The sequence below is a fragment of the Lepisma saccharinum genome, chromosome 3, assembly GCF_977018435.1.
Source record: "Lepisma saccharinum chromosome 3, izLepSacc3.1, whole genome shotgun sequence".
In the NCBI taxonomy this organism is placed as follows: domain Eukaryota; kingdom Metazoa; phylum Arthropoda; class Insecta; order Zygentoma; family Lepismatidae; genus Lepisma; species Lepisma saccharinum.
This window is the reverse complement of record NC_139231.1, coordinates 41740793-41754087: the sequence shown is the minus strand read 5'-3', so window position 1 is coordinate 41754087 and position 13295 is coordinate 41740793. Positions and strand designations below refer to the sequence as shown.

Below are 13295 nucleotides of genomic sequence, written 5' to 3'. Positions count from 1 at the left end.
GGCTAGCACTCCTTTTGTACGTTAATCAAAATATTTCTACGGTGATATTAAAAAATCATTGGTAAATTTCGTCTTAGGCGCTGAATGAGGTTCTAAATTTTGCAGGCGAGAAAATGGCTAAGGAATACAAACCTCCGGCATACCACAACGAAGAAAGCCAGGATTGGATGCTGAACTGGCCTGGGGCCAATGAGATAGAGAAAAAGACTGTTACCCAATCCAACTTTGGTCCACCTAAGTTTGATGAGTGCAGAACAAAAGGTAAGAAAACTCTATATCTATCTGAATTATGTAAAAAAATTGATTTATATGACTAAACAAACGTGAACGATCACTGAATGAATTTGGTACTGGTGAACAATTATTTAATTGTAGCTCGTTTAAACAAAAATTCGGTTACCAGAAACATTTTTTTTTATTCCACACAAAATGTTATCTCTGTGTACATATTTATATATTTGTATTCTTATTTTACGCCGCTTTTCTGTCACTTTTGGCCAATAATGACGATTAGTGCGAATGATTGAGTTTACTTTGTAGTCTAATCGGAATTAGAACACGAACTCCTATGCCTCCACCAGGGATTAAACCCGGGACACTTTGATTACCACTACGCCATCGATCGGAGAAGCCTCAAGGTGAACGATAGATTAAATTGCTGAAGTTACACTCACGAAGGAACGCCATTTTTCAAAGCTGGGTATCTAACCCTGCTATTTCGGAGCTCTGTGCACTCACACACACGCGCACATACACACGTATATGTACACAATCAAGCCACTTTGGTGGCCGAGCGCCTCGAGTGGTCGACTCACGACCGAAAGTTCCGGATTCGATTCTGTACCTGGGCATGATTGTTGCTTCGTGAGTGTCCCGTTTTCAATTTCATCTTCATCCTCTGCCGTCGCCGCGATCAACCAAAAGACGCAGAAAAGCGTCGTAAATCAGAAAACCGCACCGAGTCACGTGTTTCTAGTATCATTTCAAGTTTATGGAAATATAAATTAAATTACATTTCTAAATTAACAGCCCCTACCACGAATACGCCACTGCAAAGGATCAATGTTAGATCAGCAACCAGAAATGAAGAACGCCACCAATCTCTCATCAAGCTGTTGGGAATCTGCCATTAGATCCAGTCTTAAACCATCTCGAATTGAGCGCCTATCGCAAGCTCTTCGATTGCTCAATCCTTTTGGTTGGGTTCCCAACTCGAGTGTTTTGAAACAACGAGAGAGAAACGGAAACAAGGTCGTCGAAAGGGATCCAAAAAATTGTCACTCCGGGTCGCAACGCACCCAGGCTGCTGCTTCCAAGAAAACTTCCGACGAAATGTGTGGTTCTGACCTTCGCAATTGAAGCTAATTTGAGATAGGTTGACCTCGTTAATGTGTGAAATGCTGCGTAGTTTGGAAATACACCCGTTCCATATCTTTTACTTTTCATGATGGTTCGAATAATCTCAGCATAGATCCACCAATATTTCTGTAGCTCTGACCTTGAAGTAGTGGTGCCAGTGTCAAATATGCAACCTTCGGGGGTAAGGAAAGGCTCCATGGTTTTAGTACAGGAGAAGGGGATACTGGAAAACATGGATTTCTCTTGTGTTATAGCAATATTCATTATTATTATTATTATCAATAATAATAATAATATCCGTGGCACAACTCCAAGGTATGCCATACAATTTTCGATACCATAGTCCACAATACCATTGTTTTCAAGTAGCGGTGATCGCGGTGCTGGATCGTCACCGAAATATTGCATCTCGAACCCGGAGCCTCTCGCACAAAGGCTACGTGGGAGCTCATTAATACTATTATTTTTTGCAAATACAACGTACTAGACAACTATTTGTGGTAATTCAGAAAGCTGGAACTGTGCTGACCTGGATTTCTGTGCCCCAATCGCATGTGCAATTTCGGTTATGACTTTTAAGCCAATTTATGTCATGTGGTGAGTTATATTTATCTCTTTTTAAAACCATATTTAAAAAATATCTAATTTTTGTGGCTCTTTCGAAGCAAATTTTCTTCAGTGGAGGCCCCCTTTGCAGGCGGAGACTTCGGGGTGTAGCCCCCTCCCCTCTAACTCCAAAGCCCCCTTCAACAGCGACAGATTATCATATACGTAGGAGACCGTGAAGGTAACAACTTTGTGCCACGGCAAGTTCCTCCCCAATATGTACTTACTATATGTAAATACATTTGTAACGGACTGCTCATCTACCCCCCATTAGAATTTTCTGCGACACCCATCCGCGAGCGTTCTCTGCGGTGCGAGCATTCCTCCTGTACACTGCACCTCAAGGCCAGTAAGCAATAAGAAGAGTGGGGAATCCGTTTGGGTTGAGACGTAAGAAATACTGTGCAGAAAAGCGCCATTTCACGAGACCACCTTCTGTTTCTTCTGCCACGATATCAATACCACACTGAACTGTTATCCATGAATCAGATAAAGAGGGATTTCCTTCTGCTCGAACGCGACCGACGAAGCCTCCTGACTTGCTTGCTCATTTCTTTCCACTCCTCTTACAACCCTACGGTGTCGCTGCTCGCTGAAGTCTACACGTAAATACGAGAGCACCATTTCAAAAATACGGCGCGTTGACCGGGTCTGATATAGAATAAAGAAACTGTAAAAGTAACCGAAACTCAATGACTACAGTAAAACCTCGTTAATCCGGATCCCGATAAGCCGGACGTCGCTTAATCCGGACAGGCAAAATAAAAAAAAGCAGAATACAAGGTTTTTAATGTGGCTAGAAGTCAACAAGAGAACTTCCGAAAGAAAAGGCAGTCAACTTACTGATGAAATTCTGTTTCCCGCATACTTTGTACTGTACTGTATAGTGTATTTAGGTCTATGCCCTTTAAATACACCATAATAAACATGTTTCGTTGCTATAAACTAAGTTTTAATGCACTTTCTACAGTTAATCCGGACTTTCGTTAAACCGGTCAATCCTCCCCATTAGTCCGGATTAACGAGGTTTTACTGTATTAAAAATTATGTTTCCAAAGACATGATTTAAGTTTTGTTGATTGACATGGGGAAGATATAAAACATTACACACATTCTTCTCCTTTTAGGCAAGCGTCAGGAATTGCTGGAGAAATTCTTCTGGCAACAAGCAGTTGAGAGAGAACTCCAGCGCCTGGAAAAACCTAACGTGGTGGAAGAGTACAACACCATCTATGGCAAGGACTTTTCCGTTTCTGACTTCCGCCCAAGGCTAGACAAAATACATGAAGGAGACGAAGTAAGTATGAAGCCAATACGGTTTGCAAAATAGACCAACCTAGAACTTAAGTGTGGGAAAAGGAAATAACATTATTCGTATAAACGTTACCCAACTAACATAATTTCGTAATCCAGTATACCCATGACCGTGTGCGTATAGTATGTTTATATAAATGATATTTCTAAAGGCTTTGAAGAACTGAATACTATTTTGTATTTAGTCTTATGATATTTATACAATAACATTTTATACTGGAAAGGATAAAAAGCAGTAGGTCAACTAGAAACACGCAAAACAATAACAATATCAAGATGACACAAAGCTCAGATATACAACTAGATTAATTATGAACAAGAGCTCCAACCTAGATCTATGATTAACGTTCTCGGCTTTGGTACGAGCGGTCCGGGGTTCGATCACCGACGGGATGTCCATATTTTCGGTGTTGAAAACCAGCATCTTGAGGACCATTTGGAGCAGTAGAGGCGATTAAGTGACAAAACTGGGGAGGAGGAAGGGGGGGGGGCAAGGACAGTTTATTTTTTCAAGACAAGGTGCGGGGCAAGAAGTGGGGAGCAACTGCCCACGCACGCCCCCTCATAATCGCCGCAATTGTTGGGGAGCTACTTGAAATCAATAGTAGCGGAGCCCTATCTGGAGATCCAGAAAGTAATAGCGATGGTCTGTCCACACACCATCCACTGAGACCCAGTTTTGCAGTCCTTGGCCCTCAAAGGGTTGCTTCGCCACGGAGCAATATTAGAGAAGTAAATTATGCACAATTCTATAAAACTTCAAGTTCGGTGTTTATTTTTAAATGCACAAATCATCAAAATATCAATGTTTATGTATTTCTTTCCGCTAAAAAAATCATAGTTTAATTGGGAATACAAGTACTGGCTCACACAAGACGCGAGTGTGCTCAAAATTAGACAAATTGACAGCAATTGAAACTATGTCTAAATGAGTCATTAAAGAAGTTCAATGTTGTTTCAACACTATCACATTTCTCTTTCTCGTTTACTTATTACACTGTTAATACAAAATTTTACTGACCGATGAGAGTGGAATAAATCCATAATCTCAAACGCAGCCGTGAAGACAACCTAACCTACTCTAATCCAACGTACGCGTAGCGAGTTAGCACATGAAGCACGTATGCGGAATACGATGAATCTGTACACAAGGCTCAGTAAATAGTAAATTAACACCATGCTCATGCCAATAGCCAGTAAATATTCAATTAATGTTTCTTCTATTGTAATGCTGCTTGGTACGAGTCATACCACAAAAGTGTTGTTCACAAAATAATTATGTACAAAATTTCAAACTTTGCATATTGTCTGCTTACGTATAACCGCAGATGCTTTATGTAAAGAAAACGTAGTAATTCTTGTAATTAGAACTTATCTTTTGACACATATACCCATTGTGTTTTCAAGAGTTAATGGGAAAGTAGCAAGATATGTAATACTGGATCAATACAAACATATTGGTTGGTTGATTTGGTGTTTTAAGTCCACTTTATGCACAGTAAGGCTAATCGGGACTGGATCCTATACAAACATGTATTCATGACGTAATGTTTCAAGCAAGGCGCTTAGGCTCAATTGATTTAAGCATTTTTCAAGGTCATTCCTTACAAGTGAAATTTAAGATATCGAATAGCTAAACAGATCGATGCGCAAGTGAAAAGAATGAACTGGAAATAACTTACCTTGGCATTATTGACCGGATTCGGAACAAGCAGTATGTAACGACCGTGCGTGGTAGCCATATTATATTTTGTTAACAAGGTTTGGTTAAATAATGCATGCTAAATGTCCCTGCGAGGCATACGCTTTGTTTAAATCCAACTTGTTCTTTAAAACGTTAATAATTGCCTTTTATATAGTTAAACATAGTTAGTAATGCAGAGTTCTGCGCCACTCGTTATTAATTGTATTGTCTAAATGCATACAGTTTTAGTTTATATTTTAACACGTGCATTTGTGATTTTTCCACTAGTGATTTCCCAATGTCAAACCAGATAATTCTCAGTACGGAGTTTGCAACATGTAATCAAAAAGTGAGCTAATTATTGCCTATTTTTGTGGGAGCAGGAAAAGGTTTATTATCCATTTTGCCTTGACTCATCTCACTCAACAGGTCGCTAGGTGCCGTGGCTTGCCGCGAGTTGATAGCTTCCTGGAGATGAGGCCTTACTCGAAAAAGGTTTATTATTATCCGGAGTTCAGTTGGCTCCCTGATGTCAACGGGCAAACATCCAGGGTAAACCGGCCTCCCAGCCAGAAGCCTAGCAGCCATTCCAGAAGGAAGGAAGGAGAGGAAAGAAGAAGAAGAGCAGCAACCCACCTACCTGGTCCAATCGCTTCGGCTGATAGGTACTCAGAATCTGTGGTACTCAGTTCTACCTGCCCGGCTTGACTGGGAGTACCAGGACCGTTCCTTCCTAACCTGCCGTCCCTACATAGGAGACACCGGTTGGCTTGAAAATTCCCAGCTAACGCCGGGGGTGTCGCGGCATCCTTTGATCCTACCACCCAAGCGTCCCGCTCGTCGGGGGTACCGGTTGGCTTAGGCCAGTTCCCGGCTGCGGTTGGGGGTACCGCTTGCCTCCTTACTTTCTCTTACAGGGGAGCCTGTGACGTCGGCAGCGATCAACGCCCTAAATAAAATTAGGTCCCCATACTCCCCCTGGCGCCTCACTGCGAGGAATAAATTGGATGTTCCCTGCCCCCCATATCTCTTCGAGACCAAAGGTATAGTACTAATAAATGCACGTAGGGGTTACAGGTAAAGACACGTGTGCTAACAGACATTCTTTTATTGAGATTATAATAAACCCATATACAGGGTGTTTCGTAAGTTCGTTTACAACGCTTGGGAGGTGATTGTACGAGTGAAAATAAGGTGGAAAGTTCATGTAACGAAATTCCGGAAACGGCTTTGTTGCCGAGTTATTGACGTTTGAAAACGTGGGAAAATGATTTTCCGAAGTGAATAATGGCATAACGGGTGGAGAGAAGTCGTCGGTGTTGGGCGGTCTACTAAGAAATTGTGTACGCTCTTGTCAAAAAATCACGCGGCAATGTTGTGCAATGTCGGCGCAAGGGATTCCCCAAAGGACGCGAACGAAGATGTTGGTGGGAGTGGGGTGGGTGTGCGTTCTGCGTGAGCTGGTATCGACGAAAATTGGCATGTGTTGAAAACAAAGAAAATTTCCTGAGCGAAGGGCGCCATGACGTAAAAACAAAAAGAATGAACTGTCTTAGGTTGCATACCCTGAAGGGCACACAGTATGCTTAATGGAGATGTGAAGGGAACCTCATCACAGACGGTTTTTAAAGTGTCCACCATGTTCTTCCAAGCAGAGGCGACAACGGCGAATCAAGGATTGTGTAGTGCGACCCAACAACCCCGGCGTTTCTGCTATCGATGCTGCAGCTACATTGATACGGGCAACGAGGTCCTCAGCTGACACGATAGGTGTTTCGTAAACGAGGTGTTTCATCTCTTCCAAGAGGAAGAAATCCAGGGGCGTAATATCAGGCGATGGAGGTGGCCATGGCACAGGCCCTCCCCTGCCAATGCACTGGTTGTGGAATACGGTATTGAGGAAATGGCGCACATTCCGATCGAAATGTGGTGGTGCACCGCCATGTTGAAACCACAGTCTTTGTCTCAGTGCCAAGGGCACGTCCTCTAGTAGTTCAGGCAAAACCTCACAGAAATGTTTGATAAGTGGGTCCACATAGGCGAACAGGGAGAATGTACGGTCCAATCAAATGGTCATGCAGTATCCCGCACCACACATTCACTGCAAATCTGTGCTGATGATGTGCCACTAGCAGTGCATGTGAATTTTCATGTTTCCACACATGAGTGTTTTTACTATTGAACACATCAGTTTTCGTGAAGATAGCCTCATCAGTCCATAGTACCGTATTCTGAAAATTGGGGATAGTTTCAATTTGATGAACAAACCATTGGCAAAAGTCCTCACGTGGGCCAAAGTCCCGAGGTAAAAGGTCTTGCACTTTCTTCAATTTGTACGGGTGCATCCCCTCTTCTGCCAGGACTCGCCACACATGCACATGGGAGGTGTCTCATTCGTGGGCTAGTGCGCGCGTACTGGTGCCTGGATGATCCATCACTGCAGTTAGCACATCTTCCACAAACCGTCGTGTTCGCACACTTCGCGGTCATCCAACTTCTCGACGAGGTGGCAACACTGATCCTGTTTCCCGAAGTCGAGTGTCTAGTTTGAAATAAGGTGTGCGATGGTAACACCCTATTTGAAAAACGTGCCCCATACAGACGCCTTGCAGCACGGCTATTACCTCCAGCCTCCCCATAAATCAGATGCATGTCCGCCAGCTCTTGGGACCTGTATGCAGCCATCCCTTACACCGGGCTACAAGTGTTTATGGCCGTTAACACTTCACAGAACACGATGGGCTGTGGCTAAGAATTAACACGTAACACTGCTAGGTCAAATGTTTGCCCAACACTACTGTCCAAGAACTTCACGTCTTTCCATTCAACCATGAATGTTTAACAACCTGCTGCTGGCACAGCACCTGAAGCACGAATGGCACAGACACGTGCGCTCCTTCATGAGGAAACCTACACTGTTGGCGCCCCTAGCGGGAAATGTGGTACTTAACGTCAGATCACACGGACACCCATCTGCCCTTCAGAGTATGCAACCTATGACAGTTCATTCTTTTCGTTTTTACGTCATGGTGCCCTTCGCTCAGGAAATTTTCTTTGTTTTCAACACATGCCAATTTTCGTCGATACCAGCTCACGCAGAACGCACACCCACCCCACTCCCGTCAACATCTTCGTTCGCGTCCTTTGGGGAATCCCTTGCGCCGACATTGCACAACATTGCCGCGTGATTTTTTGACAAGAGCGTACCCAATTTCTTAGTAGACCGCCCAACACCGACGACTTCTCTCCACCCGTTATGCCATTATTCACTTCGGAAAATCATTTTCCCACGTTTTCAAACGTCAATAACTCGGCAACAAAGCCGTTTCCGGAATTTCGTTACATGAACTTTCCACCTTATTTCCACTCGTACAATCACCTCCCAAGCGTTGTAAACGAACTTACGAAACACCCTGTGTGTATATATAAAGCTCGTGCAACCTTTCATTATCCCGTAAGCCCTGAGATATTTGAGTCTATGTTCAACGACTGGAAGAAGTTAGCACTTACGGGTAGACTTTTGCCGTCCTCCTAATTGAAGTGTTTAGAGTGTGGTAATTGCGTGTAGGGGGTACCCGACGGACGTTGCAAGTGACATCGATATAACACTATAGAAAGCTATTACAAGAAAATATTTATCTAAAAAGGACTGCTATATCATACTTCTAACCTGATTTCGTTAAATTTTATTTCATGAATCGCTCCTGGACATAGATCTTGAATAATACCACATAGATTTTGAATAAAACCATTTTGATATCTTAAAACAACTTTTTGTACTGATCACCTCAAGCTCGTGATTGGTAGAACAAATTGTCAATGAAAGAACTACAACGTTGGGAGAGAAAAGAAGGGTTTTCAGGATTATTGTCGGTAAACCTGATGGTAAGAGACCTGTAAACTGACCAAGGCAAAGATGGAATGACGATATGAAGATGGGCCTCAAGGAAATTGATAATGATGGTTAAAAGTGGATTGATTTTGCCCAGGATAGAAAATACAGGTGGTAGGTTTGCATTGCTGTGGCGATAGTTTTTCTGGTTTAGGAATTCTTGAGAGGCAGTTAAGATTAAGCTATCGTGTCAACTTCTCAATTCAATACATTTTGGACCTTTCGCGTTCCTTTAAAAGACATGTCTTGACAAAGTAAATAATCATCTTGTACTTACGAATTGTGCAACTTGAGTTAATATCTCATCATAACCAGCAGATCTAACGTTAACGTTAAGCTGAGATATACATAAAATACTTGTTTGCTAAGGCCGTCTGAAGTCGTTTGAAGAGTAATGTCCCAGGGCGTCTTCGTATTTCGCCTACATTTGAGGGATGCCGACCATTCATCATCCTCCATTACTCCTACAGTTTCTTCCTTCTTAACGACCTTTTTGGTCGAACAAAAAATGAATTTTCTTCTCATACTTTAATGTGTACGTTTTGAACTTTTGGTGAGCATCGTTACGATCAGTGGCGTTGATTTAAAGTAAATTGGAGGGGGGCAACACGGATATAAACAACATTTTACATATTCACACACACACACAAACAAGCGTGTGATGGTGTGATTTTTCGTGTATAAAATACTGGCTCCCCTTTAGTAATTTTGAGGCATGATTGACAAAAATCATATATTTTATATGTAGTTTACTTCAATCAGTGTTCAAATCTTATATCTCTTGAGTTGTACACAGACAGGTATTCTACAGCAGAGGGGGCCACTCCGCGACTAGCACGTTATTGGCTAGAACTTGTGACGTCACCAAGCGGACACGAGCGGAAGAGAGCTATGCGTAGAATGTAGCAGATGGCCCATGAAACGCTGTGTTTTCATGCATCTTTTGATATTATACGCCAAAGCTGTTAATTTAATTTGACAACAAGAGATCAAATACGCGATAGAAGAATACACTTATTCCGAAACAATGCATAGTTTATTTTTCATACATTATATGTGTGATATCTTGTCCCTGTAGGCTGTAGTCCACTGCCAGCTTTTCTTTCCAGCTAACCTATAGCATTTATTTTAAATGTCTAATTCTAAGGAAAGTTCTTGTCCGGGCATATTCTGATATGACTTTTTACTGAATATCCTGGAATTTCCCTTTAATATTTTTACGCTACTTTTCAGATTCTCCAGTTGATCGCCACGATGAGGATAAATTTGTTTTTGTTATTTAACGTCTTCTTCCACTTTTGGCTAATCGCGACGAACAGGATGAGTGATGATTAGTTTAAATTGATGAAGGGACACTCGCAGCAGGCACGTATCCAAGGGGGAGCTTAGGGGGCTCGAACCCCCCGAAAGTTTGCGGTTTACAATAATTAAAATGAGGTTTTTGGTTTCTTGTGGTGTGAAATAAAATAACGTGACGATAATTTAAGGAGAGAAATAATTATCGAGTCAAGCACGTATGCAAGGTGGGAATCAGGGAGCTCCAGCACCCCATTCAGGAAATTACGCTACATAAAATTAGGTTCATGGCTTCTTAAATAATGTGATGATAATTTGAGATAAATAATTTTCGAGCCAAGACACAGAATGTTCTATAACCCTGTTATTGTTAATAGCGCGCACCCAAGGTGGGATAAGGGGGCTGGAGCCCCCCTTAATTTTTTCAGTTTACACTACATAAAATTAGTTTGTTTTTTTGGATTTGATTTATTTTATTTTACTTCGCGTTTTGTTCCTCTTAGCTAATTTACGAAGATGGGAATGAGTGATGAAATGATGAAAATGATAAATGGACATTCACATACAACCATGGCTGAGCGGGATTCGAACCCGGGACCCTTGGCGTCGCAGCGCGATGTGCTAACCACTCAGCCACAAGATCCGGCAAAATTAGGTTTTTGTTTTCTTGAATAGTGTGCCGATAATATATAAGGAGAGAAATACTTACCAAGGCAACACGGAGATTGTTCTATTAGCCTGTTGTTGATAATATTGCATTAAAACTTTTCTTGCGCTTTCGGTGTTGTCACAACACTATGCAAAGAGTTGTCAGCATTTGGAAGCTGCAAACGTAGCGCACACGTAGGACGATTCATTGTAATTTTTTAATCTCTGGAAAGCGCGAGAGGGAACGTTTTTGAATAAGAGAAGGAGTCGAACTTAGTGTTGCCCACGAGACGAGACTTTGGCCTGTCTCGTCTCGTGACGAGACTTTGGCCTGTCTCGTCTCGTGGAAATGCTGTCTCGTCTCGAAAATATTCGTTTGTCTTATGGCACATGGTCAATCTTGTCTCGTCTCGAATTTTTAAAAGCTTGTCCCGTCTCGTCCCGTGGGCAACACTAGTCGAACTACTGGCAACATTAACGAATCGTTTTATCTGTGGAACGTTCTAGAATATAATGAGGTTAAAATACGCGGCTTCAATTTCCAGGTTGATCTGTACAGTGTCTCTCAAAAGTTTTAGGACAACGACATTTTAAACTAGGCAACCCAATTTACACAAGGCGTTGGTGGGTTGCGTGTAGAGTTAGGCTCAATTTCAGGGTTGCCACATGCACAATAGATATTTATAAAATACGCGAAAGGAATAAAAACAAGTAATATTGTATAAAATTATGAAAAATATCACTATTATATCGCAAGTAACAAAATTCTTTCTGAAAGAAAAAAAAGGTTTCTTAGTATTTCATCGCTGATGAGTCTACAGAAAGAAAAAGAGGTGAGAGAAAACGAAAGGTGACAAAGGAGAGGAGAAAGAGAAAGCGAAAGGAGAAGAGGAAAAATAGAGGAGAGAAGAAAGAGAGGATAAACGAGGAGAGGAGATGTAGTGAGGAGAATGGAAAAAGATTCTAGGAGAGATGAGGAAAATGGAGCAAAGAAGAGAGAAAGGAGAAGAGGAGACGAGAGGAGGGGAGTGGAGAGTAAAGTAAAGTACAGGAAAAGAGAAGAACGAAAAGAAGAGGAGAAGAGTGCAGTGGAGTCGGAAATCTAAGACAGGAGAAGAGATACGAGGAGTGGAGATGAGTGGGATGGAGATAAGATGCGAGAAAAGTAGGGAAGGCGATATGAGATAAAAGCAGAGCGAGCAGAAGGAGGGGAGAGGAGAAGGAGAAGAGAAGAACAGAAGGGACTGAAGAGAAGAGGTAGTTGCAGAAAATATCGTCTCAGCGTCAAGAATTGATGCATTGGTCAAATTATCGACATGAAACATTCAATAACATTTTGAAATGTATTGGAGAATGTATTAGATAGGTTCGAAATGCATTTTGGCTTAGTTCAGAGCAAGGTAAAATCTTCCATGTAAGATCTTTGATTTTACCTGAAATTATACCACTAAAAACATGAATATTTATAAGAATTATCCAATTTTTGTCCACTTCTCGGTTCGTTGAAATGGAGATTTTGTAATTTAATATTTCCCCTCCCCCCATCGTTAATTCCAAACTGAATCATTCCGTTTCACACGGCGTGGACAATGAACACAATGGGATAGGTCTAAAACTTACGAAAATTTTCTGCCACCGGAAGGGTTTGAACCTACGACCATCAGATTGACAGTCCTGAACGGTAAACACTACCCTACAAGCTTTCGCTCCTGAAAGTAAGTAGAAGGAGCTGACCAATGTGAAATGTAGATGCAACTCTCCTCCTACATGTAATGTGCAAACAATACTTGTTTGTAACAAAGAAAACGAAGGTAGTACGACTCGGCGAAAACATTTAATGGAGAATTGCACATGATGAAAACTTTTCATTTGATATTTGCGGAGGTATCCTTGCATTGAACTCGAGTGGGAAAAGGGGTAAAATTAGTATGTCCTGAATTGCCACAAAAATAAATAGTTATTTCATTAATATTTGTCAATGTCTTTGAAGCAGTACACAATTATCGTTAGAGTATCATAATTCACGATCTTATACATGAAAATATCCCTTTGAATGTGTGTCAATTCATTTATTTGTTTATTTTTTTTATATAAATTCCATATGCAGAACAATGTAGCCACTATACACTGCTATGACAAATAATGTTACCATGCTCTCCACACCTAGTATGGAGGATCGAACCTGGGACCGCTAGCAGCCCAATCGAGAACTCTAACCACTACACCACGCCCTTACCTTCGATTGAAACAAGAATTTTTATGTATTCTGTCCCTCCAATATTGTAAATGTCGTTGGGTATACATGTAGTTGAACTTTTACTTTAATTTTGAATTGCTTTCTTGTAGTATAACAGATATCTTCGAGAAATAATTTTCGAAGTGATGAAGAAAAACGAGAATATTGGTAGTTGCGAATGCGAGTTATTTCTTCTAACTTATTATTGTGATTAGACATTATTAATGGAGAATATTTAGAGGCTTGAACATTGCAGGACG

General features: G+C 41.5%; 1 protein-coding gene across 2 annotated transcripts in view; it reads left to right on the top strand.

Moving 5' to 3' along the window:
• LOC145985753 (uncharacterized) overlaps positions 1-13295 on the top strand; it is an 83951-nt gene that overhangs the window by 45104 nt on the left and 25552 nt on the right. For both annotated transcript variants that reach the window (XM_083119821.1, XM_083119822.1), the window contains exons 2-3: positions 106-261; positions 3093-3262. In XM_083119821.1, coding sequence (XP_082975947.1) covers positions 106-261; positions 3093-3262 — 326 coding nt within the window. The remainder of the gene's footprint in view (positions 1-105; positions 262-3092; positions 3263-13295) is intronic.